The following is a 25755-nucleotide window of genomic DNA, read 5'->3' as shown; positions in this document are numbered from 1 at the left end:
AAAATACAACTAAAAATATTAAGAGTAAAATATTTATTAAGGAATATGTTTTAATCATTTATCAGCTTCTCCAGTAGATTCATCGTTAGAGTTTGCACTTAATAGATTTTAAGCTTCTTTCCTTTTTTCTATGGCTTTTTTAGTGTTTTAATTGAATCCCCAGATTGGAATAACAATTATCTCATAAAAAATCATAGTACCAATGGCCAAAATCACGTATCCAATTAGTTGGCCATATAAGAATGTTTCCCATCCTAATATGAGACAACCCATCCAAACAAAGAATGGAGAACAGACTTAAGCAACATTTCTAGCCAAACTGCTTACATATTTAGTGATAGCCAAAGAAATAGCATTAAAGAATAAAATCAAAATTATACCAAATAAAATTAATATAAGGAGTGCTGGTTAATTACCTTCCATTGTGAAAACTTACTAGAAAAAGAAAGGAACATCTTCTAAATTTTTATTAGGAGGACAATCATCTGCTATGCTAGAAGGGCAGGGAACATAATTAAAAATAGCAACAAAAACTCCACAAATTAAAATACCCCAACAACCTTCAAGTCCAACTGTTTAGAAAGGGTTTAGCTCATATTAATGGAAAAACTTTTCCTCTATAATAATTTATGATGAAAAAGTAATGAAAGAGCACACAAGTAGAATAATTCCAAGAATAATTTTGGATTAACTGCCACCGCTAGAGCTATTTAAAGTTACTACAACACCTGCAGTAGTAATACCAATCATGACTGTAAGCAGACCAAGATAGTGATGTCTGTAGAGCTTTCTTTTGAGGAAAATAACAGAAAATAATGTTGTAATAATTAAACCTCCTCCTCTAACCATCGAATAAAGGGAAGTAGGCATAAATTCTAAAGCAAAGAAAGACAATGTTGAAGTGACGAAATCACAAGAAGTAGGAATAATAAGCAATAATGGATTAATCTTGGTTTTTTTACCATTGATCTCTGCGTCTGCTAATTTTTTTTGATATCTTTCTCTATATTTTGTAATGTATGCAATGTACAAAAACATGCAAAGAGCTTCTCCAATGTACATAGTCATTGACTGCATAAAAGGATGGTTGTAGTTTGACCCTTCAACTACACATCTTGATTAGCCTTTAAAGATCAAACTTGTGAAAGTACCTACTATCTAAAAAGCTGCTAAAAGTAAAGCAGGATGCATTCTACTAAATATTTACTTAACTTTATTTATAAATCAATTTTATTCTACAAAATATGTTTGATTGAAATTTTGTATCATAAAATAAGGAATTTTGCTGTAATTTTGTTAAGCTTAACCTAATTTAATAATCAAATTAATTTAGTAATGCATTCAAAAAAATTTATTGAATGCAAGATAGATAAATTTATTATCTTAATTTACACTTAACTACTAATTAGCAATAGGAACATATAAAAACAACCATTTAATTTTCGAATGATGTAATATTTAGCTTTAATTATTTGTTTTTTTCTCTGCACCTATTCCATCTGTAAAATATATTCTATTAATCAAAAAAAATTTCTAAAAATTTCAATAATTTGTTTGTATGCTTTTGGGTAGATTTCGATAAAATTCAAACATTAAAATATATTTAAATGAAAAGTTAATCATAGAAAAAGCTTAAGAAAGGTAAACAACTAGGTAATCCCTAATTAATAGCAATTAACATATTTTTAGAAAATTTTGTTATGCGAATTAAAAATTTTATTTGAAGATTTTTAACTGAGTAAAGATACTACTTTATTTAAAATTAAAAATATACAATTGAGTGTACAAATAAAAAACTAATTATTAACTTATAAATTTATGTTATTTTATCTCACTCAGCTTGAGCAGCGTGGAGAGTGGTGAAAGACTTATCGTCAGTAACTTCCTTAGTGATCTTGATGAAAGGAGGTAACTTGGGTTGAGTTTCAGAAGAAACAGTTTCGTATCTGAGCAAAGTGTTGCCCTTGAAAGTTTCTAAGATGTAAGAACTATTTTAATTTAATTAAAGATTATAAATTTATTAAATTTTATTTTAATTATATGAAAATTAATTACAGCTTGTCATAAATGAAAGCAATTCTGGTCTTCTTAATAATATTTAAAGTGGTATCTCTCTTTTCAAAGAGGTTAATGTATTCCCTAGCAGTGATAATATTCTTAACTTCACATCTCATTTCTTTGTTGCTTGATTTTTGTCTAACAGTGTGGACGTAAGAGAAAGCGTTGTTTTAACCTCTCTTTCTGATCTTTTCGAATTCATTCTTTTCAGAGTCAGTCTTTAAGAAGGCTTCTTCAACTTCAAAAATTTCAGTCTTGACATCAGCAGGGATTTAGTCTAAATTTCATTTAATCATAAAAATTATTTAATAAATATTCTTCAATGACTGAATGATAAATTAAAGAATTTATAAAACTAACTATTTTATTAATTTTCATCTTAACAACAAATTTATTTTTTAAATTTCTCTTATCATTTAGAAGGCATGCAAGTTTTTTACGTGTATTTCGTTAAACGATGAATAAAAATTTTTATATTAATAGAAAATAGTTAATCAGTTTTATCATTTAATTTATTTTTTAACTTTCTAAAGACTAAATTTTTTAATAATTACATGATTCAACTAAGAACTTTCTAAATAAAGTGGTGGTGACTGGGATACCAACGAACTTTTCGACAGCATTGATGACCTTTTCTATCTTCTTATCGAATGAAGGTGCAGAGTTATCAATAATGATGTGGTGGGGATGACCTCTCCAAGCATTTTGAAGGGCTTAATCAACCTTGATAGCAGTAGGTCCATCTTCATATCTAGCTACGTTGTTTTCTAAGGTGTAGAACTTTTCAGCACCATCAGCAGCAGTAACTAAGTGAATGACTGCATCGTATCTCTTATCTCTTAAATAAACAGAGTTCCAGCCACTTTCGTCTAAAACTGCCTACCAGGTGTTGTCATCCATGTAACCCTTAGGATCCATGACACCTAAATTAATGATTTAAATACAATTAAAAATATATCTTTAGGTATTTTTAAATTTTAAAAAAAGATTTTCATAAACAGAAGCTTGATAATACTTAATTTTTTTCTCAAAGCTAAATATTTTATTGTTTTTATTTTAAAAGATACACTTCTATCTTACTAAATTTTTAAATTAAATTTATATGATCCTTATTTAAATGGAATGTGCTTAGATTTGAAAATATGCTTTAAGTTTACACCTTTGTTTTCATATCTTTTTAATGAAGTATATGTTACTAGACATGGCAACTTTCAAATTAATTATTATAATAGTATTGTACTAGTTTTATCATAAGTAAACTGATAAAGGTATTAAAAAGCAATTCTAATTTAACAATAATTGTTTCTAATCTAAAAACTCATAAATATGAAAGTCTATTGTTACCTCTATCCATAAGAACAACAGCGGGCTTTCCATTAAGCTTAGCGAGATCAATGAAGTAATCTTCTAAATTGATTTAGGCCTTCATTAACAAACTTTAGAATCTGCAAACATTTTCAGAAGTTAAACCACCCATAATGATCTAATTTATTTAAGATTGTTTTTGATAAATAATAAATAGAAAAATCGTGGGCATTAATAATCAAAAAGCTTGTTATTACCATACCACCACCTTCCATGGTTAAAGTAGGAACTTCAGGGACAACAAATACCTTAAGACCCTTTTCAGTTAACTTTTCCTTTAAGGTAGTAAGGGCTATTTATAAAAAAATAATTATTTGAATATGAATTAGAGTAAAGCTAGCAAAGTAGATTGGATTTTATTGTAAATGTAAAATAATAAAACAATTTGGCATATTCGCGAATCATTTACCTGTAGTCTTACCAGCGCAAGGACCACCAGTCAAACAAATCTTATAGACAGGGAAATAATCGACCATTTTAAGCTTATTCTTGAAAATTTAGAAATTAAAAATTTTTATTTAAGATTTTAATTATATTTTTTAGTTCTTTCTTGAAGTGAAAACAGATAAATAATAAAAAATACGGATATTTCGTTTGATATGTTTAGCTTTTCGATGTAAATATATATTATAAAAGATTCGCGATAAATCTTCACCCCATGAATCTATTTTTTTTAAAAGTCATATTTTTCTATTAGAATCCATTAAATAAAGCATTCCTTCAAAAGATATTTATCGTAATCATATTTTTCTACAAAGTTAAGCTAGCTATGTAAAACAAACTTATATCTTTAACAATCGAAAGATGGGTGATGTCCTTACAGAAAAATATACTTAATCTAATTAATGAAGGAAGTAAAAATGATGTATTATGCTTCTAAATATTATTTTTTATAAACAGAATTTACTCTTAATCACATCCGAATTCATTCAATATAGATATCAAATTAATTTAGATTTTTAACTTATTACGTTGCTAATTAAAAAAAATTTAAGTCTTTCAGTTTTCTTTTTATTTTTTGTATTTTTTTATAAAAATTTAAAATATTTTTTATCAAATTTACCACAGAAGAGTTTACTAAGTTAAATATTCATTTTTTGGTCATTTTACTTACAACTAAAAGTATTTAAAAGTTAATAAAGTAATTTATATATTTAAATATTTATCATTACCAGAGAAATTCTCAAAAGATAATCATGTGTGTGCACGATAGTGGTAAAAATTGCATCAATTGTTATCTTTGATATTTTTTACTATCAAGTAAAATAAAAAAATAAACTTAATTTTTAATCCAAAAATTAATTTAGTTCAGATATTTTATATAATATAAAAACAATATAAGATCATGAAATATTTCTATTTAAAATTCAAAAGCATTTTAAAACAAGTAAATATAAAAAATATTAAAAAACATGATTAAAAAAATGAGAAACTTGCTTATTGATTGAATTAATTTATAATAATTGTCTTATTTATTTAATTATAAAATAAAATAATATGTTTTTTCAAGAGAAGAATTAGAAGCTTTAGCTTTAAAGTTAAAAATATTAATTTAAAAATCATAAAAAATGAAACCTACTATAAATTTAGAATTTTAATCAGTATTTTACCATCTAAATTTTGGGTAATTATTTAAAATTAATAAATTGATTAATTAAAAATGTAGGAGTTTAGGTAGTTAAGGAAAAAATAATAATAATTAATAAAAAATGAATATGTAATTTGACAGTAAATAAATTAATTCATTATATTCTCTGTTTGTATATTCTTAAAATATACTATAAATTTTACATTTGGATCATTTGATGTAGTATTTTGCATTAGGCTGATCAAATATTCATTTATTTTAATTTAAAACTTTTGACAAGGTTATAATCAAAATAGAAAGGAGTTGATAGATCAATGATTTATTTAGCTATTTATATACTAATGGACGAAGAATTAAACGAAAAAGAAAAATAACTAAAAAAAGAAGGAGCTAAGAGAATCGATTGAAGGTAAGATAAGAGGCGTTAAAAGAGTTTAATAGGCGAAATCCTTACAAGGAAAAAAAGAAAAAGAAAATAATATATTATGGTCTATTTTACTGAGAAGGAAGTAATTAAGTGTGTATGTATGTATATGATTGATCAATTTGAAGAGTTTTGCTGATTAATTGATGTTAGGAATAAAGCTTTTTGCAGCAAGCAAGAGGAAATGAATTAATTGCCTAACTATTTATTTACTTGAATAATTAAATTAAATAAAATAAAAAAGTTTAAAAAGAAAATATCAAAAAAGAAAAAAAAACATATTCAAAAGAGAAATACATCAATTTCAACATTGTAAGAAAAATGGGACCATATATGTCATAACCTAAAAAGGAAAAGGTATACGATTAGAATAAAGGAAAGAAGGTCGAGTTCTGTGCTGCCTCTATGCAAGGTTTATAATTAAAATTTGTTAAAATTTATGTTCTTAGAGTTGTTGCTTACTGTTAATTAACTCAAAGGAAAATTCTTGGGAGACATGGCTTATATTAAACGCTTAATGGATTATTTAGTCTTTTAGTTAACTAATACTCCAAGTTAAAATATAAATTATTGCTCACAAGCAAATATTCAAACTTTTACTGGAATGGAAAGCATAAAATATCATTCCATATCTTAATAATTAGCCTAGGTTGTTTAAAAAAAGAAAATCGTATTTTTATACTAAGAACCATATTAAGATATAAAATGAAGCAAAATCATAATTTTTTTTACCTATATGAACTAACGTTTTAAAAAGAGAAGACAAATGCGTTCAACTAATCAGCTCAATAGTGCTGCCAATTTAAAATTAAAAATATAAAATTTTTGATATTTTTAGCCATGCTTTTTGCAATACCTTTCAACTTTTATTTTATTACCTATTAAAAACTAACCATTTAAAAAATAAAACATAGGATGGAGAAACACAATGGAAGACTCTCATATTGCTGAAATGAATATTGATGGTGATGAAGATGCTTGTGTTTTTGGTGTTTTCGATGGTCATGGAGGTAACATAGATATTTTATTAACAAGCAGACAGAGGTGCAATCATAGATTAGCGATAAATAATTAAATGTTTCACCAATATGTCATTTTGTCCAACCTGAATTAAAGAGTTTAGAACAAATTTTGCATGTCTTTTCAACATTTATTTATTGAATAGAATGCACTCTTTAAATATAATGTAGTAGCATTAAATGGACCAAAAATTTTTAGCATAATAAAAAAGAAGGCAAACAAAATGAATGATAATACAACATGAAACAAATATTCAAATTACGTTTATTTTTTAAATGAAATTACAGAAAGAGTTAAGAAGAAATCTTATAATAAAATGATCAATCAGAAATTTCGATTGAATCAATCAAAATTTATAAAAGTTTTAAATTTTAATTTTTTAACTTTATTTCATTTCCCCTCCTCTATAACTCTTAAATAAAAAACAATTACATTAAGGAAAAGAATGTGAATTTCAATTATGATTTCCAAGCAAATAAGGAAGAAGAAAATAATAAATAAATAAATAATTTAGTGTTTTTGAGTGCAATTTTTAATTAGAATAAGATTTGTTTTGAAATCAAAAAAAATAAGATTAGTTTGATAAAATTTTGAATTTTAATTATATCTAATAGCCACCAGCTAGCTTTATATTTATATAGCTAGCTAATTATCAATAAATCTAACTAATTAAATCCTATCCGATTTGTCTCTAGCAATTTAAATAATTATAATCCAATTTTGATGTATTTTTATAAAAAATACTAAATTTAGTTATTTACTTTTTATATATTTTAAAATAAAAAAGTTCATTAAAAAAATTAGCATAGTAAAAATTCATCCATTAACCAATTAATAAAAATACAAAAAAACTCTTTTAATATTTTTAATTCAATTTTAAAATACAATCTACCCTTTGATTTTCAAAGATAATTAGTTCGTTAATCATAATGATTCACTTATCTCAATCTATTTTACTAAAATCTGCTTGAATTTTATTGGTTATTGTTTTACTGATAATTAATTTTATAAACAATAGGTTCTGAGGTAGCTCAATTTGTTAAGAAATATTTTGTTCAAGAATTGACAAAAAATCCCAACTTTAAAAGCAAAACAAATCTCGGAGAGGCTTTGAAGGAAACTTTCATTTCAATAGATAAAAAAATGATTACTAAAGATGGTATTAGGGAACTTCACTAACTTAGAGACCCTAGCAGAAGCGGAAATCAAGATTATGATTTATAGACAATCTATGCAGGCTGCACAGCAAATGTATGTCTTATATATAATAATTAATTATATGTTGCTAATTCTGGTGATTCTAGATCAGTCCTTTGCTCCAAGGACTAACCTTTTGCTATGTCTATTGATCACAAGCCTGATGACAAGATCGAATTAGAAAGAATTAGAGCTGCTGGTGGTTTTGTTGCTGAAGGAAGAGTCAATGGCAACTTGAATCTTTCTAGAGCTATGGGAGATTTCGAATATAAAGATATAGGCGAATAAGGTGGCGATAAGGTATATCCTAAAGAACCTGAAAAAACTATGATTACTGTAGTTCCTGATATTAAATCTAAGAATTTAATTACCACTGATAGATTCCTTCTTATGGGATGTGATGGTATTTGGGAATGTAAATCAAACGAAGAACTTATGGATTTCATTATTTAACGTTTAGACAGATAGGTTCCTCTTAAAGTTATTCTTGAAGAATTGCTAGATACTATTCTTGCAAAAGATTGCTCAGGTAAATAAAACTCATTCATATATTAATTAAATTAATTATAGCAATTTTTTAATATTTCGCTTTTTCTTTTCTTTCTATGAACATTTTTTATAAAATAAAATATTTTTGAAAGCTTTTTTATATTAAATTTTTGTATTAGAATTTATCTAAATAATATTTTTAATGTAAAAATAGAGGGTATTGGATGTGATAACATGACAGTAATTTTAGTTGTTTTCAACAATGCTAAGTAGTGAATTAATAATAAATTTATATAAAATTAACTATGATGGATGGATGAGAGTATATAATATGAATGAGAAAATAACTCTTCAACTTATAATTCATTATTTTAATTAAATGCTCTTCAATATAATTTTAGCACTAATCAAGCAAAACGTATACTTTTCAACTCAAAAACAAGCAAGTAAGCAGGCTGATTGAACAAACTTAGTTAGGTACACAAAAAGCAGTAACTAAGTAGGAATAAAGTATGAAGATTTCGAAAGGAAAATGCTAGTATAAGCATAAAAACAAACATACTTACATACACATGCATAAATACATTCAATCAATCAATCAAGCAAGCAAGTAATTAATTAATTAGTCTAATAACTCACTCACTCACTCAGTTTGTAAGTCAAACAAGAGTAATTCGTAGTTCATAGAATATACATTACCATCATCAATAAATCAATAACCAACTCATTATTTTCTCTATATATATGTTTTATTACCATCATAATCATTAACATTTTTGGAGAAGCATTATAAAAAAGTAGATAAAAAAGCAATTAAACAATTTATAAAAATATATAAAAAATTATAATATCCATACAAAAGCAGCTCTTCTTTTTCATATAAAACTTCTCCTATCTGCTTATCAAATTATATATAAAAAAATAAATCAATTTATATTATTTCTTTACCGTGCAATATAAAATTTTTTTTTATATTGCTTCTCAGAGGTTGCATGCATAGGCTTCATTTATTCTTCGGAAAAAATAGAATCCGGATAAAAATGTTTGGGTGTCCTCATTTCTGACCATCCATCGTTTCATATCTTCATGTGTGCCAATTATTACAAAAAAAACTACAAGAAAGTAATATTTTTAATTTAGTTGTTACTGAAAGTCATAAATCAATCACATTAACTATCAATCTTTCTTTGCTAACAAAAAATATCTTTTTTCTAATAGAATTACTAACAAGCTGTAAATTAATTATGGTGGATTGGAGAAGTAAAAGTGCTAGCTTAAAATTCTATTTAGATAAAGATATAATCATTTGTTTTTTGAATAAGATTTCATTCAGTGATCCTAAAATTACTAACAAATGTTCTTCTTGAATGTTTTCCTCTGAGATTATAAATATATATATTAATTGCATCATTTGTATTGTTATATGGCTGTTTTATCTATTAAAATATATTAATTATAATTTAATCATAACATTTATATTCCACTTTAAAGTTAAAAAATGTTAGCCAATCAACAGTAAAAAATTAAAAAAAAGATATTTTTTTTGAATAAAAAGTAATTTTCTAGAATTACTTAGCAATTTCTTTTTTATAAGAAAGACAAAGAGATCTCATGTTAACCTTATTATCAAAATTTATACAAACAAAGAGTGATATTTATTTAGAACAAATTTTTAATTTTCTAGTAACTAAATTTTATATCAAAATAAGTTAAAAAATTCTTTTAAAAATAGCTAGATAGATACAAACAAACAAACAAACAAACTTAAGCAAAAAACATATTTTAAAAAGTAGGATGTTAGTAAAGAGTGTTTTGTTAGGAGCTGCTGGTACAGCCTTATTTTCATATTCTAATTAAAAGACATACAAAGCTGAAAAAAATGCAGGAGAAAGAATAGCTATTGCAATATTATACCCTGCTCCAGGATATGATGTTACTGGTGCTGTTACTTTCTACTAGAAAGATTTACATTCAAAAACTTAAATTACAGCTCGTCTTAAAAATTTAAATCCTAATGGACTATTTGGTTTTCACATTCATGAGTTTGGTGACTTGACTAATGGAACAGAATCTGTTGGTCCTCACTATAATCCATTTAATAAAAAGCACGGAAGTCCTAGAGAAGATGAATCTCATATGGGTGATTTAGGTACAAATAATTTTTATACCAAAAGATATAAAATATTTTATAATTCATAGTTTAGTTAAATGCCTTTCAGGATAAATATTTACACAAAAAAAGCAAAATACAATAAATTTTAAAGTAAATTTTAGCTACAAATAGTTTTACATAAATATAATAAACTTATAAAGAATAATTTATTAAGAAAATAAAATATTTCTTTAAATTTGTTCTAAAATTTTAAAATAATTATTTAAATAGGCAATATTAAAGCAGATGATCTTGGTTATGGTTATTATACTTCTGAAAATAATAAAGTTACTTTATTTGGAGAATATTCTGTTGTTGGTAGAAGCGTATTAGTTAATAAGAATGAAGATGATTTAGGTAGAGGCAACCACCCAGACTCCCATACAAATGGTCACTCTGGTCCCAGAATAGCTGCTGGTATTATTGGACTTGCTTATGAACTTAAAAACTTGCCTGCTAGATTTTGAGGGAAAAATATGTTAACTAAATAAATGAATGAATTTACTCTATTTTCAATAAAAATATATTAACTTAATAATAATGAAGTTTTTTTGTACATTTGCTTAGATATATCAAATATGTGTGTGAGTATTTATTTTTCTTATTCAATGCATATAAAAATGAATTAATTTATCAAAAATGTTTTAATAATTTATTTTTAAAAATTAAAAAAATAATTTTATTTATTCATTAATAAATACCTAGAATAATCTAAAATTTATTCATTTTTTGTTTTTAATTGAAATTATAAGTAATTAATTAAAATTTGAAGACCTATTTCATATTTTATCAAAAAATAAATTTTATTTGGTAATTTAAAATGTATTTTATTCAAAAGAATAAATTTTAAAAGAAGAAAAGCAAAAAATTAAAATTTTCTTCATTCAGATTTTATACTTAAAAATAAATAAATTGCTAAATAAAGAAAAGTAAACTTATTATAATTATTATTTTGAACTGTATAACTTTTTATTTAATTAAGTACAAAAAATTTTAGAAGTATGTAAATAATACATATATAATTGATATTTAGCAGAAATATTAATGATAATTATGAATCATTTTTAAAAATAATTTAACAATAATAATTTAATTTTTTAAAGTTGTTTGAAAATTTAAAGTAAAGTTTTTTTCACTAATTTTTTAATAAGTAGGTTTTGCTCCTCAAATCAAAACATTTTGAATTAAATGTATTGATGAAATCAGAAACAAATAAAATAAGTTGATTGAAATATTTCACATATTTTAATGAAATTTATGTTAAATAATTATTTTAAAATAACTTTAATAAAAATGAAATAATTTTTATATAAAAATAAGAATAAATGTTTAATTTAGATTTAAATTTGTTTTCATCTTTAAAAATGAAGGAAAAAGCTTCTGTGAAATTATACGTTTTTACATTTTATTAAGATTAGATTTAGTTAATGAACTTTCTTTTCAAAAGATTTATCATAATCAAAAATCAAAATCAATTAAAACTGAGATGCAATTTTTAATTTCTCAGTTGTCCGTTTCTAAAAAGGGAAATTAATAAACTTAAAGAAAAAATTTTGTGAAATCAAATCATATTTACAACACAAACATAATAATAATAAATAATACTTCTCTTAGTAAAATGAATGAAAATTGTTATGATAAATCGATATGTAAAATAAATGAGGTATAATAAATAATAAAGACTGTAAATTAAATTCATTTATGAAATAAAATAGATGTATTTTGTATTTTTTCATTCAATCAATCAATGAAAATAAATAGAATTTATATAGTTCCATTTAGATAGAATGAAATTTGATAAAAATTTGTTTAATACATTCACAAGGTATTTGAAACAAAAACAATTAAATTAAAAACAACAATCTAAATAGTAAAGAAAGAGAGGCAAAAAGAATTATTCTGATACAAACAATATTTATCTCTTTGTAAATAATTATAAACTCCTTCTTTCCAATATAAATTATTCCCTCTTTAAGAGATGGCTGTACTTACTGATGTAGGAGCTTATACCTAAATTATTATATTTTCTCTAATTGGTTTAGGTTTTACGGCCCTAGTTTACTTTCAAAATGTATATTATTTCTAAATATTTATTTGTTATTGTTATTAATTGCTAGTTTTAACTACAATAAAAAATTTAAACTGGTCATAATTGTATTTCAATCTTTCAATGAAGCAAGTTCATAATTTAATATATTTTATCATTTGTTAAAGAAATTAGGACATGATATAGAGAAAGATTTAGAAAAATAACTTGGAAATGAAATTGTAAATGAATAGTTATTAGGAAATCAATAAGATCCGTCTTCAATTGCAAGCTTGAAAAAGTATTATCTCGGAATAACAGTGTAAGTACAAAGATGCGCAATGGAATTCTACAAGAGCCAAACCTTTTTTATGTCCTTCTTTGCATTGATTTTCTCAATAGGCTTCCTTGTAACAATTTATAAAATTTTTGAAGCAAATATGATGTGCATGTATATCATCTAAAATAATTCGATCTTAAATTTTCAGAAAGGCAAAAATATACTTCATCGTATTAAACAGTTCTTTGTTCAAAAACGTTTTAAGTAGAACATATAATTTACTCTTAGTTAGATGAGTCTTAAAAAAAAAAAACTATTTATTTTTTTATGACAGTAACAATTTCTATACTGACCTTATTGGACTAGAGATATAAAAACGAAAATACGCTATATATTAAAACGACTTTCTAAATTAATTAATTACTTACTATTAAGTAAAATCAAAGCAAAATATTTTGTAATGTCGCTGAAATAAAAGGTCTGGCTAAAATTTTATAGTAACAGATTTTACTATATACACAACTAATTTTATATCGTGGCTAGCCAATAAAAAAAGCAAAGATATACTTATTTAATATCGAATTAGATTTTAGATATAAACTTTTTCTATTTATCTATTTCTACTTATTCTAAGAAATTTTTTTATTTTAATTTTAGATTTGGTTGTCTCAGGATGATCGTACTTTTATGCTAATGATTGCTTTTGCTTTAGGGTGCACTTGCGTTGCTATAAATACTTTAATTACTTTGAAGATATCTCTTGCTTCTGTCATAAGAACAGCTATATTATCAAAAGAATAGAGTATTATCGGATTCACTTACTTTAACGCTTCAGCTATTTCAATAGCTACTACTGCAGTTTCTATCTTAACACTTAGCATATTAATTCCAAGTTTCAGTAAAATAAATGTTACTAATATATTTTTTACTTAATTTTTTAATTTATTAATCAGTTTCTGTTTTGGATGATGAAGATACTACTGTTCAGGATTACACTAATATTTTCCAATCTATTTTAGGTTATGCTTTGGGAAGTAAAAAATTATTTTACAAACATATTACTTTCATCATTTAACTTAATTAAATTTAATAATTCAATAAATAGAATGTAAAATGATGCTTTTCATATTTTCAACTCTTAAAATATTATTTTAAAAATTTATTTTTTGTAAAGCATTAAATTGAGTTTTAGTAATTTTTTTAAAATAACAATAGCCGCTTTTGCTAGTCTTTTTTATAGAGAGGCTGGTGGTATGAGCTGCAAGGGTATTTTAGTAGGACGTGATATGATTTAAAAGTCAAATTACCAAAATTATGATTAAACTGTTATCGAAGTCAATTTAAACACAGCTAGTATTATTAGTAATATTTACAATAATAATATTATCAGTGTACTAGATTTCTAGACTGTTTTTACTGCTTTCCTTTGTATTTATCTAATAGTTATTTGCTAATCTCCTTAAGTTGATAAAGATTACCGTGGTACCTTTTATTTACCTCTTTACTTGGTTGGTATAAACCTTTTAGTTGCTATTGCTACCACTTATGTAACTAACACAAGTCCTACTATTGAAGAAGAAGATAATTAAGCTTGTAATAATATTTATTTCATCTGCATTTATTTATATTAAATTAATTCTTAAAATTTTAGATGAATATAGCATTCCTAAAGAAACTGCCAAATAAGTTAGATTACAAGTCTTAATCTGCAATATTTTCTCTTTCATTTTCTTAATATGCTTCCCTATATGGATAGTCCCAGATGGATTTACCATAGGCTCAAAAAAGCTAAATCTTGTCAGCTAAGAAAATATTGATTGCTCTGACGCAATTTGGGCATTAATGACTGGATTGGCATCTTAAACATTTTTGATTGTATATTCTGAAGTCTTCACTTCTCACTACTTCTCTCCTGTTAAGAAAATTGCTTAAATCAGAAAAGATCGTAAAAAAAATGTTATTTTGATTATTTATTTAATTTATATTTATTTAAAACTAGATCCTAAGGGTGGATTTTCAATGACACTTTTGACTGCAACTGAATATGCTAATATCAGCTAATTTGGTATTTTTATTCTTTTCAGTTTCACTATCATGCTAGGTTATCTTCTATGTGGTATGTTTGGTGTTGCATGTGCTATTTGTGGATTAATTTGTGCACCTTTCTCTTTAATGAGTGTAAATATTTTCTCTGGTTTCACTGCAGAGGCATTTGAAATCTCTGGAGTAGGTAAAATAATATATTACATATCTTTAGAATATAAATATCTAAAACATTTTTAAATAAATATCTAAAACAGGTTACCTTAAATCAATGAGACAAAAACTTTTCGGTTATAGCTGGGCTTCAAGAAATTTCAGTATATATACTCAGATAGTCACAATTGTAGCAGTTATTTTGACTAGTGTTTTATGCATCGGTGCATGTGTATTTATTACTGGCGATTTTGATATTTATGTTTGGGATGCTTATGGAATCTTTGGATTTTTATATGGTGGTTCCCTTGCTTACTTCATTAAAGGTATAGGACTATCTGGCATTAAGCAAGTTGCTGAAAATTTAGTAAACTATTTAATATTGTTTAATTAAATTATTCTGAATTGTATTTTATTTTCTATAATAGAAAGAAACATACTAACTCAAGAAGTCTTCTGATGTAGGATCTAAAAAGAGCAATTTTAAAGAAGTTGATGTATTAGTTAAAGATTAATATAACTCAGTTATCATGAAAGTTGCCATTAACATTTTCACTGTAAAATTTATAATTTTTTGCTTTTTTAAGCTAAATTAAATTTATTATTAAAATTAGAGCATTTTTAGTATCGTTCTTATTGGTATTTTCTTTGGAAACAAAACACTAGTTGCTTTCGTTATTGGTCTTAATCTAGTAGGAGTTTATCTTTGCTTTATGTCTCTTATCGTTGGATACAGTGTAAAGAATGCTAGAGAATATAGTAGAGGTACTTTTTTATTGATATTTTAGTTCAATTTTAATTAATTTTAATTTTATTTAGATTATGGTAAAGTTACTGATGTAGATGAAGCTCCTATTTAAGCTGATATTACAGTCACTGCCTGTGAAGGAATTCCAGGAACAGCCCTTGTTACATACTTAGTTTTCAATACAGTTTTTGTATTGTAAGGAGCTATCAAGTGGGCCTAATACGGCTATTTCAGAAAGTGGGTTGATTCTGGTGAATTAAATAAGTTAGCTGATTCAACTACAGATGGTTATCTAAGTTCAATTAAAAATATACCAGACATTATATCAAAGGCCTTCGATGGTGAAGGAGCAGAGTGATGATTATAAATATTTATCAATAAATATTTTTTTTAATTACTACTTAGTATAAAAGATAAAATTAGGGATGAGGATCAAGATAATTCTTAATAAAATTGATTAATAATCTTCCCTTATTGTTAAAATACTAATTTAAGTTAAACACTCTCATGAAATAGGGTGCTTAAAGCTTGATTTAAGTAACTTGATATTGCTTATAATTAGTTATATCAGTCATTCATTATTAAACTAAAAATATATACTTCTTTCTTGTAAACATTTTTGATGATACTTTACTATTTTTCCTTTATATATGTAGAAGTTATTACATTTATTTTCCTTAGGCACACAATTTTTTATTTAAAAACCCAAAATAATAAACGAAAGGATATAATTTATTTCTTTATCTCATAATTTTAATCATAAAACAAATTAATTTTTTACTTAAGAATTTGAGCAAATAATAAAAGTAATTTAGTAGAATTAATTTGTATTTTAATTGAAATTTAATAAATTTTTGTATTAGTTTTTTAATTTATTTTTTTTGATTGAAATTAACTAGATAGATTTAAATAAAGAAAAATAATTAATTAATTAGATTTTTCTAGAGATATTTAATTTAAAACCTTTCGTTTACAAAATATTTATCTCATGTTTCCTTTCAAATTAAAAAAATAATTCAATCAAATGAAAAAATAACAACTAAAAAATATTTAAAATCAGTCAATATAAATTACAGTAAATAATGTTTAGAAATTTAACAAACATCATATATAAATAAAGAATACTTGTTTAAATACTTACAAAAATATTAATTAATTTTGTTCTTTTGTTAATTTTTTTCACACCTATCTCAATTTAAAAAATTTTCTTTAATAGAAGCTATTGTTTCCTAGAAGTTTTTAACGGAGTGACCTACTGTACGTTCGCTTGTATAGATTTCATAATCGTTTCCACCCTTTATATATTTAAATATTAATTTAAATTTTTAAAAAATCTTAATTTGTACTGGGAATGTCTTGTCTCCATAAAAATGGATTTCCTTAAATTCTTCAAGGAAACGCAAACAATAAGTCTTATCCCAACCAATAGGGAAAACATCAAAGCTAATCTACCCACCAATAGAGTATTTAAGATTTAAATCAGGGAATTCAGATTCAAGTTTTGATATCAAATTCTTTCTGATATTATGTTGCTTTTGATTTTTATTAAACATAAATAAATTAATAAATAAGGTAGATAGATAGATAATGTAATCAAAATATTATAAATTATTTTATATTCAAAATTACCAAATCAAACTTTTCAAATTCGTCTCTTTCTTATTGGGAGCAATTTCTACCAATAGGAGAAATGTTAATCATACCATTTCTGTACTCAATAAAAGTTCCTCTCTTAACAGGAATATCTATTTCGGAAAGAAGTCTTAAAGTTGTATTTATGAACTTTTTCAATTTGTCTTCACCGATTTCATCACCAATACTCTTTAATTTTATTTGAAATAATTTTAATCACTTAGAATATTTGCTCATTATATTAAGTGTATGTTTATTTTAATTAATATTTACTCTTTTAGCAAAGAATTGGCCTTCTTTAAGAGAGTATGTACCATTTTCACTAAAACAATAATCGAAACTATCAACAACTAATTTTCATATTAAAAACAATAATTTTATTTTTATCGAATAATTTAACTTAATCTTAAAATATTTACCTGGTTTAGTTAATTGCTCAATAATCTTATGTAAATCAGAACCTCCAACAACAGCTACATAATGCTTTTTTTTTAACTCAGCTAAAGTATCTATCATGTCTTATTCTACTATCTATTTTAAATTAATAATTAATGAAGCACCTTATAACTGTGAAACTATTAAACAATTATGTATTTAAATACATTTCTTGGCTTGGTCAAAGTGCCATCAACGTCAAAAAGAATAATTTTATCTTTTGATCTTTCCATTTTTTAAAAAGTTTTAAAGCTTTATTAGAGTTTTTAAATAAGTAATTATTTATTAATAAATAAATTTAACTTTTATAAACAAATCATAAAATTTCAGCAGATTTAATTTGTATTAAATTCACTAATCTTTTATTCAAATATTTTTATCAATCGACTTGTTCTATTTTAGTAAAAACAAGTGTTTAAAAAATATCAAATTTCAACATTTTACATTTATATCATCATATTATATCAGTTATTACATTTTTCTATTTTATATTTTTTAAATTACTTTTTTTTTACAAACTATTCTAAAAATAATTAAATTTATATTTATAATTTCAAATTATTTTCAGAAACTAACAATATTAATTTAAAATTTAATTTATCATATTTCGAAAGATTTTAAAATATACTTTTTAAATAGTACTTTATAAAATTCATTTTGGATAGTTTAGAATATAATTATGGTACTTATTTTAAAAATATCAAAAAATAAATAAAATTTTAAAACTAAAAATAAACAATTTATTTAAAATCATAAAATTTCGTTATATATTTTAACCTGCAAGTGTATATATAATATTTAATTATTACAATCAAAATAGATTAATATTAGATATCAAAAATGTGTTTTCTTGGTTTTCAACTATATTCAGATAATTAATACTGAATTATTTTTATTAATTTTATTGCATATGAAAAAATTATGTAGATTTCTTTCAAGGTTATTAGTGAATAAAATTTATTAATTAATTAATTTAATATAATATTTTTAAAAATATATTTTTTAATTAGAGGTAGGTAGTTAGTTAGTTATCTTGATAATATTTAAGTATAAAAATTCAATCCTTTCTTAGCATATACATTTGCTTTTTTTGCACATTTTATGGTATTAAAGAGTAGTTTATACAATCAAGGGCTTTATGGTTAGTTTCTAAGTCTATATCATAAATATTTTCTATATTTTCAATATTTTCGAGCTATTTATAACTCTAAGAGTATAGATTCTTCAGATAAGAACAAACGTAGCTTTTTATATCTTGGGAATTTTCATTTTTTAATTCTGGCTGACTTGTTGCGTTTGGCTGAACTCCTCCATATAATTAATTTAAGTATGAGTTTGCCATATCTTTGAGATTTTGCTCTTCAACATTTGAATTACTGTTAGGTTTGTTGGAATTTGAAGAAATATTTTTAGTTTTGTCTTCATTAAATAAGACCAATTCTTTAGTAACTCTTCTAGAAGCGAGCATAGAAATAACCTATTGATGTTATTCATTTTTAAGAGATAGCTATTTATGAATATCTAAAATTTCTGCAAAAAACTCTTCTGTGATATTTTAGTTATCTTTATTAATATTCCACCATTTTTCTATAGATTCTTAGTCTGTGCATAAAAGAATGGACAATACTATTTAAAAACACTTTATTGATATTGTTAACACTTTTTCTATCAAAGGAGGAATTTAATTATCTGTGCATTTATCTTACAGCATCATAGCTAATAAGCCTTTAAAATCAAAATCTTTGATTTTGTTGTGATATTCACTAATCACCTGTATGCAAGTACTACCTTTGTTATCTACGTTTCTTGTAATTTGCTCATTCTTTTGTCTTATCTTTTCTCTAACATTAATTATCGCTTTTTCGAGCTCTGGATTATTTGTGATATTTGACTCAACTATTACTTTGTAAAAAAAGTTTGTATCTACAGATCTCATTCTTAAATGTTTGTTAAACTTTTGGCTACATAGAAATTCAATCTTTTATTCAAAATCTTATGGAATAACATAATCTTCTAAATCAGCAGGATTATTGTCATTAGTTTCCTTTTCTTGGTATTTATCTTAATTATCTTTTTTTAAAATGAATATTTTAAAAATTTAAAATTAAAATTCTGATTAACATCAAACTAAAAATAATTAATATAAGATTAAAATGTTTTATATTCCTTTACTTGAATCAATTAATTATTAAAATTTAGTAATTAAAATGATAAAGTACTTGATTCAACTATTAATTTGTGGGTTAATTGTTTACTTTATTTATAAATGTTTGTAAAATATTTGCTTGATATTTAAAATATGCTGACTTAGTAGAAATAAATTAATTCAATAAAATATTTACTCTTTTTTACATTCTTAGGCATTTTAGCTTTTGTACCACAAGCACCCATATATATTAATAAAAATAGTATCTACTATTTATCTATAAAAGTTATAAATATGTCGGTTTACTTTAGTTATCTTTCAACTGCTTCTATTTATTTTAAATATAGCTGTTTGTTATTATGATTAAAAATTGATTTGATTGATTTGTTATAATTTTTTTCTTATTGATCACTCAAATTATATTTTAATTACTTAGCAAGTAAATGAGCAAATATTTATTAATAGTCTATTTTTTCATGATTGGTACTATTAACTAATAACTTATTCAGTAAAATATTAATTAATACAGTCGAATTTCTCATAAAAAAATTAAGAGATATATACTTTTAACGATTACCAAGAAGAAAAAAAATCAAGTAAATATTAAAAATACAAATAAATGAATTAAATCTTCTGTACTTTTTTTTATTTTTAAATTGTAGGATATAATTTTCTAAATTTTTATAAGAATTGATATGTAAGTTTAAAATAAAATATATAAATCATTAAAATAAACAGGCATTATAGCAAATAAAGCATTGAAGTAGGATTTATAATTTAATTAAGTGTAATGAATCAATAATTTTTATTTTAAATTTTCTTTAAAATGTTTGCTAAAAAATAAATAGTTTTATAAGTTGAAATTTATAGATATTATATTCCACATAAAATATTTGTCAAAAAGATATTTTTATTATCAATAAATTCTTTTATTTTTCAAATCATGTAAAATAATGAATATTTATTTTTTATAAAAGCACAAATAATAAGTTATAAAAATTAAAGCATCAATCGAATAAATTCTATTTAATTATAAACTGGCCATTAAGTTTAAAATGATTCAGGTTAAAGTATTATTTGGTGGATTTTATTGAATTATTAAAGTATTTTAGTAAAAATCTCTATTTTAAAAAGATATTTGATATATACTGTAGTAAGAATTTCGTTTAAAATATTGAAAATAAATTTGAAACTAAAAAATTGTAATAATATGGGGTCTTATAGTAGGGGGGGATCTTATTATAGGGGGGGATCTTAATATAGAGAGTATACAGTAGTTATGTTATTTTAAAATAAAATATTTGCTAACTATTTGCAAATAATAACAAATTCTTCCAATAAAATAAAATAAATATTTTAACTCATTTTATTAAACTTTTAACAGCTAAATATAAACATAAAATAAAATAATAGAAAAGTTTAAGTTTTTTTTAAGATTAAAGTATAATTTTAACAATTTCATAGTTAATCTGCATCAGATTCTTCAGAGGATTCTTTTTATGATTACTGATTACTTGATAAAGAGTCTTGAGATTATGGCTACTCATAATTTTCAATGTTTTTAATAAAATCATTTTTAACTATTTATTGATTATTTGTATCTCTACCTGAAGGACTAGTTTTGAATTTCTTTTTGTTATTAGATGAAATTTCCTTGCTATTTTTTTAACCTAATTTAGAGAGATTTAACTAGTATGATTTTCCTGTTGCGGAGATCTAGCTTATTTAGGATTAATATTCATTACTTTGACTTTTATTTATACTAGAGTTGAGTCGGCTAAGATTTGGAGATTGTGGAGGGCTGTTTTAATTAGCTTTTACGCTCCTTTCACTAATTTTTGAGTTTGATTTTTCTCTCGTATAATTTTATTGATTTCCAAAAAAGGAAGTTTCTCTTTAATTTGGACTTCTCTAACTTTCCATTTAACTATTCTCAATAATTGAATCTGACCTCTTAATTGAAACTTCAGATTTATTAGACTATGTATTTATTTTTTAACTATGGAATGAATTAGTTTTTTAAGATTTCATATTATTTCCTTTATTCTTTTTGCTTAAGTAATCATTTTGAACTCTCAATAAAGACTCAACAATATCATCTTAAGTTCGACCATAGCTCTCATTTTCTTCATGAACTTCTTACTCCCATAAAGAGAATTTTTAGAATATTATCTAGTCCTATTCTTTCTACAACTTCGCATTTTAAATAGGTTAGCTATTTTTATTCTTATTCTAAGGATAATACTTTTTAATATCAAAATCTAAATAATTATTGTTTGCTAGAATTCTATCAAACAAACCTGTTCCTAAGATAACTGTTTCCATTTGTATGTCTTCTTCGATTTTATCCTTTTCTTCTTCCCTTCTGATTTCATCTTATATTTTTTATCTAAAACTACTAGGTGTTTAATTTTTATTTTAGTTTTAAGAACTAGACATATTGCCTTTACTTTTATTTGAAGAATTAGATTAAGGTCTTTCTTTCATATTGCTTGTTTTGGAATTATTGTTACCTCCCTGCTAATTAGTATTTATATTCTTTTTTGATCCTTGATTTTTGTTATCATTAGTATTTCTTTTTGATTAAGATTTATTTAAATCAAAGGATTCATTCAAATCAAAAGATTTATTTTAATTTTGATTCTAATTTCCTTAAAAATCATTTTGTTATTATTACGATCTGTCTTCTAGATCTTCTAAATCATCCTAAGCTTACTCAAAACCTCCACTGTCATCTGAATTTTTTCTTCTTGCTTTTCTCCCAGTGTTCTAGCTAAAACTGAGACTTAAATCTATTGATTTTGGAGAGTTTGGATCTTTCTATTCACTTTAATCTTCCTATTTATCTTTAGTGCCACCATCAATACTATCTGGATTTACTTCGCTTATAGATTTTATTGTTCTCTTGCTAGGATTACTGCTAGGGGGTTGTGCTCTTTTTGAAAATTAACTTCTAGCTTAAGCTTTTTTGTCATTTAAGTTTTGAGGATCTTCTATTTTATCTTCATTTTCACTATCATTAGCTTATGCGCTCTTATTTGTTTTAGGACTATTTACTTTTTTATTAAAATAGGAGGGTGATTGCTTGACTCTAGGTTATGGACTAGAATCAATTGAGCTTCCACTTCTAAATCTTTGATTCATTGTTTTTGAAAAATTTGTTCCTGAATCATCACTTTAATCTGAAGCACTTGAGCCAATAGTATTCCTCCTTTTATCAGCTTCTTCATCATCCATATTTTTATTATTCTATGGAGGCTTTTTCTTTTTTTATTTAGGAGGTTTTGGCTATGGTTAAGGATCTTCTTCTTAAACATTTTATTAAAATCTTTAAGCTCTTTCAAATTTCATTTTGTTTCTTGCCTTCTTTTGCGAATAGGGGGTTTCAATGTAGCTTGATTCTTCAGAGACTTCCTCATTATCAGTCTCCTATTTTTCTGGAGTTTTTGGTTCTTCTACTAATTTTTATGAGTGCATACTTAACTCGTCTTCAATAAGCATCTGGTTATCTTAAGTTTTGTTAGCTGATTCATTATTTGCTGTATGAATACTCAGCATACTTCCAAAGTTTTCTTCTGCAAGAGATTAAAGTGTCCTTTGTATATCTTTTAATTAGTCAGGGTCCTCATAAATATAATAATCATTAAAATCTTAATTTCTTGGACGAATATTAGGTGGAAGCTGAATCCTATATGACTTTTTATCAAAATTAGCAAGCATCTGCTCATATTACTTCTTCATCATTTTCAGCTTTTCATCATAATTAGTATTGTCTGAATTTAAATAATTTCTGCATCTTTCGAGAATATAATCTTAAAGTCTTTAATGAAGAGCTAAGCGAGAGTTAGAAACTTAGCTTGGCTAAATCTTTGATTTCTAGCTGATACTAGGTAAAATGCTGTTTTTTTGCAAATCATCATTTAAATTTTCTAATTACTCAGTATTTTAGTTCTGTACCACAACCTAAACTTAAAATCGATGACCCACTGATTTAAAATGATTTAAAACAAGAAAGTATTATTCTCTCTCTTCATTTGTTAAAAAGCTTAATTGCTTTTAAGACAGCTCTTAGAATTGATGCTAATTAATTTAATAGTAAGTGTTATACTACCATTCTATATCTTTGTTTCTATCAATAAAGCTACCTTACTTGTATCCACTGTTTTAATTAATGTTATTTTTAGACATCAATGATGTATCGTTGCTTATGTTAAATTCTTGCTAAGTGTTTTATTAAAGAGAAGAGTTTAGCTGTTATTTGTTTTATTTAAGCTAAGCATTTTATGAAATAATAGAGTCTTGGTTTGAAGGATATATATTAGGATTAAAAAAATTAATATTCTACATTCTGTTTGAATTTTAATTACTAGAATGTTACGATTCCTTTTAAGCACTGTTTTATGTAACATTTATATTATTTTGGTTTTAATAAATAGATTAAGATGATGGAGCTCTATTCTATAAATTTATATTCAAATTATTTAAACCTCCCATAGACTACAGAACAGTTTTATAAGATTTTTCATGAGATTTTGCACCAAGTTCTTTTTTTATTTTAAGCATTTTTAAAAACTGTTACACTTTCATCTCAAATTCTTGTATCAGCTATCTACGTTAGGCTATGGTTATTGGATCATCTATACTTTATGCAATTTTTTCTTCATTGTTTTTTAATTGACTGAAATCTTTTACTCTAAAAATATTTTTATGATCATAGAAATTTGGTTTCTTTTTATCTATTCCTAGTTGATCGCTTTAATTCATTGAACTGCTGAGGTGATTAGGCTGATAATAGCTATTTTATGTATGCTAAAATCTTTAATTAAATGACCTTCTTGTATTTTATTAAGAATAAGATGTTGATTTTTTTTAACCAACTTATGTAAACCATCCTCTCATTTCATTAAATAATTCTTTTTGCTATACTAACCTATCTGGTAAATCTAATTTATTCATATTAACGCCTAAATTTCTCTTTTTTCTAGGTTCCATACCTATACTAGAACCTCTATGAGAATAAAAAGAAATTCCTGATGATTTTTGAGCTGAGTTCGTTGTAAAAGCAGGTAAAGTTAATTTTGCAGCAGAATTGCTATTTTAAAAACCATTTACTTAAGTGACTGCTAAAAAACTAGTTGAATAGCTATTATTAAGCCCTCTTTTTTTAGATTTGATTGACATAAAACTAAATTTTATGATAAAATTCTATATGTCTCCTTTACTTATTATTAAAAATTATGTATTAAAAGTATTTGCTTCTTCCTATAATCTAAAACAGCGAGTGCTTTCCCTTAAAAAGATAAAAAAAATTTTATAAAAATTTATTAAAATTAAAAGTAAGGTTGCTTTATTTTTTTACTTAATTAACAGGTTTTAGTCTTAATTATGAATAAACATTTGAATATTTTAAATAAAAATTTAGAAGTGGCATGTTTTTTATAATTTAGCAAAGAAATCAAAATTTACTTCTTAATAATTTACTGGACCTATTTGGATTTATTTAATTTTATTTTAATTCTAATTTTTATTAAATTTTAGTTTTTAATAAAATAATTTAGTTTAAAAATATTTTTATGGTATTATTTTATTTTTTTAATATAATCATTAATAAGCTAAGCTACTTTACTCAAAAAATATTTTATTTAGTTAAATCAATGATTATTTAAAATTCAACAATAAATATTTTCGATCATCTACTTCTTTCCTTTTGAATTAGGTTTATTTAAATTTCAATACAAATTAAAATTTTGTTTAATTATTATTAAAAAATTGTTTAAAAAATGATCTTTTTAATTATTTTATAAATTGCATTTAATTGTTTAATCATTTTATTAAAAATCATTTATTGTTTATATTATTAAAAGTCCAATACTATTATATATAATACTATAGTTAATAAAAATAAATAATTCTTAAAATTAGAAAATTATTAAGTTAGAAAATTCTATTAAAATAGTATTTTTATTACAACAAATATAAAATTTATTCTATAAGTAGTT

The 25755-nt window shown here is 23.8% G+C and overlaps 8 protein-coding genes across 8 annotated transcripts; 3 read left to right on the top strand and 5 right to left on the bottom strand. All coding sequences in view use genetic code 6, as the record gives it.

Annotated features, from left to right (window-relative positions):
• Positions 1-54: 54 nt before the first annotated feature.
• TTHERM_00059320 (nucleotide-sugar transporter) lies at positions 55-1191 on the bottom strand (the record flags this gene model as incomplete). The annotated part of the gene is made up of 1 exon (XM_001007664.3): positions 55-1191. One exon carries the CDS (start codon positions 1189-1191, stop codon positions 55-57), a length of 1137 nt encoding a protein of 378 aa, XP_001007664.1.
• A 640-nt stretch (positions 1192-1831) lies between these two features.
• TTHERM_00059330 (AAA domain protein) lies at positions 1832-3899 on the bottom strand (the record flags this gene model as incomplete). The annotated part of the gene is made up of 6 exons (XM_001007665.3): positions 1832-1988; positions 2056-2335; positions 2613-2981; positions 3403-3541; positions 3621-3715; positions 3833-3899. The coding sequence occupies 6 exons, from the start codon at positions 3897-3899 to the stop codon at positions 1832-1834; spliced, it is 1107 nt and encodes a 368-aa protein (XP_001007665.1).
• A 1857-nt stretch (positions 3900-5756) lies between these two features.
• TTHERM_00059340 (protein phosphatase 2c) lies at positions 5757-8417 on the top strand (the record flags this gene model as incomplete). The annotated part of the gene is made up of 4 exons (XM_001007666.3): positions 5757-5847; positions 6350-6445; positions 7474-8181; positions 8356-8417. 4 exons carry the CDS (start codon positions 5757-5759, stop codon positions 8415-8417), a joined length of 957 nt encoding a protein of 318 aa, XP_001007666.2.
• A 1320-nt stretch (positions 8418-9737) lies between these two features.
• Positions 9738-10928, top strand: TTHERM_00059350 (superoxide dismutase [Cu-Zn] protein). The gene is made up of 2 exons (XM_001007667.2): positions 9738-10290; positions 10525-10928. Exons 1-2 carry the CDS (start codon positions 9753-9755, stop codon positions 10758-10760), a joined length of 774 nt encoding a protein of 257 aa, XP_001007667.2. The 5' UTR covers positions 9738-9752; the 3' UTR covers positions 10761-10928.
• Positions 10929-12271: 1343 nt separating this feature from the next.
• Positions 12272-15901, top strand: TTHERM_00059370 (proton-translocating inorganic pyrophosphatase; the record flags this gene model as incomplete). Its single annotated transcript, XM_001007669.3, has 11 exons — positions 12272-12364; positions 12508-12729; positions 13257-13497; positions 13553-13633; positions 13815-14192; positions 14251-14544; positions 14599-14829; positions 14900-15162; positions 15224-15352; positions 15410-15560; positions 15615-15901. 11 exons carry the CDS (start codon positions 12272-12274, stop codon positions 15899-15901), a joined length of 2370 nt encoding a protein of 789 aa, XP_001007669.2.
• Positions 15902-16733: 832 nt separating this feature from the next.
• On the bottom strand, positions 16734-17930 carry TTHERM_00059380 (phosphomannomutase; the record flags this gene model as incomplete). Its single annotated transcript, XM_001007670.2, has 6 exons — positions 16734-16838; positions 16890-17075; positions 17173-17364; positions 17449-17525; positions 17595-17706; positions 17778-17930. The coding sequence occupies 6 exons, from the start codon at positions 17928-17930 to the stop codon at positions 16734-16736; spliced, it is 825 nt and encodes a 274-aa protein (XP_001007670.2).
• Positions 17931-18667: 737 nt separating this feature from the next.
• Positions 18668-20001, bottom strand: TTHERM_00059390 (hypothetical protein; the record flags this gene model as incomplete). Its single annotated transcript, XM_001007671.1, has 2 exons — positions 18668-19680; positions 19953-20001. The coding sequence occupies 2 exons, from the start codon at positions 19999-20001 to the stop codon at positions 18668-18670; spliced, it is 1062 nt and encodes a 353-aa protein (XP_001007671.1).
• A 1213-nt stretch (positions 20002-21214) lies between these two features.
• On the bottom strand, positions 21215-25036 carry TTHERM_00059400 (hypothetical protein; the record flags this gene model as incomplete). The annotated part of the gene is made up of 1 exon (XM_001007672.2): positions 21215-25036. The coding sequence occupies exon 1, from the start codon at positions 24935-24937 to the stop codon at positions 21215-21217; it is 3723 nt and encodes a 1240-aa protein (XP_001007672.1). The 5' UTR covers positions 24938-25036.
• Between the last annotated feature and the right edge of the window lie 719 nt (positions 25037-25755).

Source organism: Tetrahymena thermophila, assembly GCF_000189635.1.
Source record: "Tetrahymena thermophila SB210 genomic scaffold scf_8254811, whole genome shotgun sequence".
NCBI lineage: Eukaryota > Ciliophora > Oligohymenophorea > Hymenostomatida > Tetrahymenidae > Tetrahymena > Tetrahymena thermophila.
This window is presented reverse-complemented; position numbering and strand designations above follow the sequence as displayed.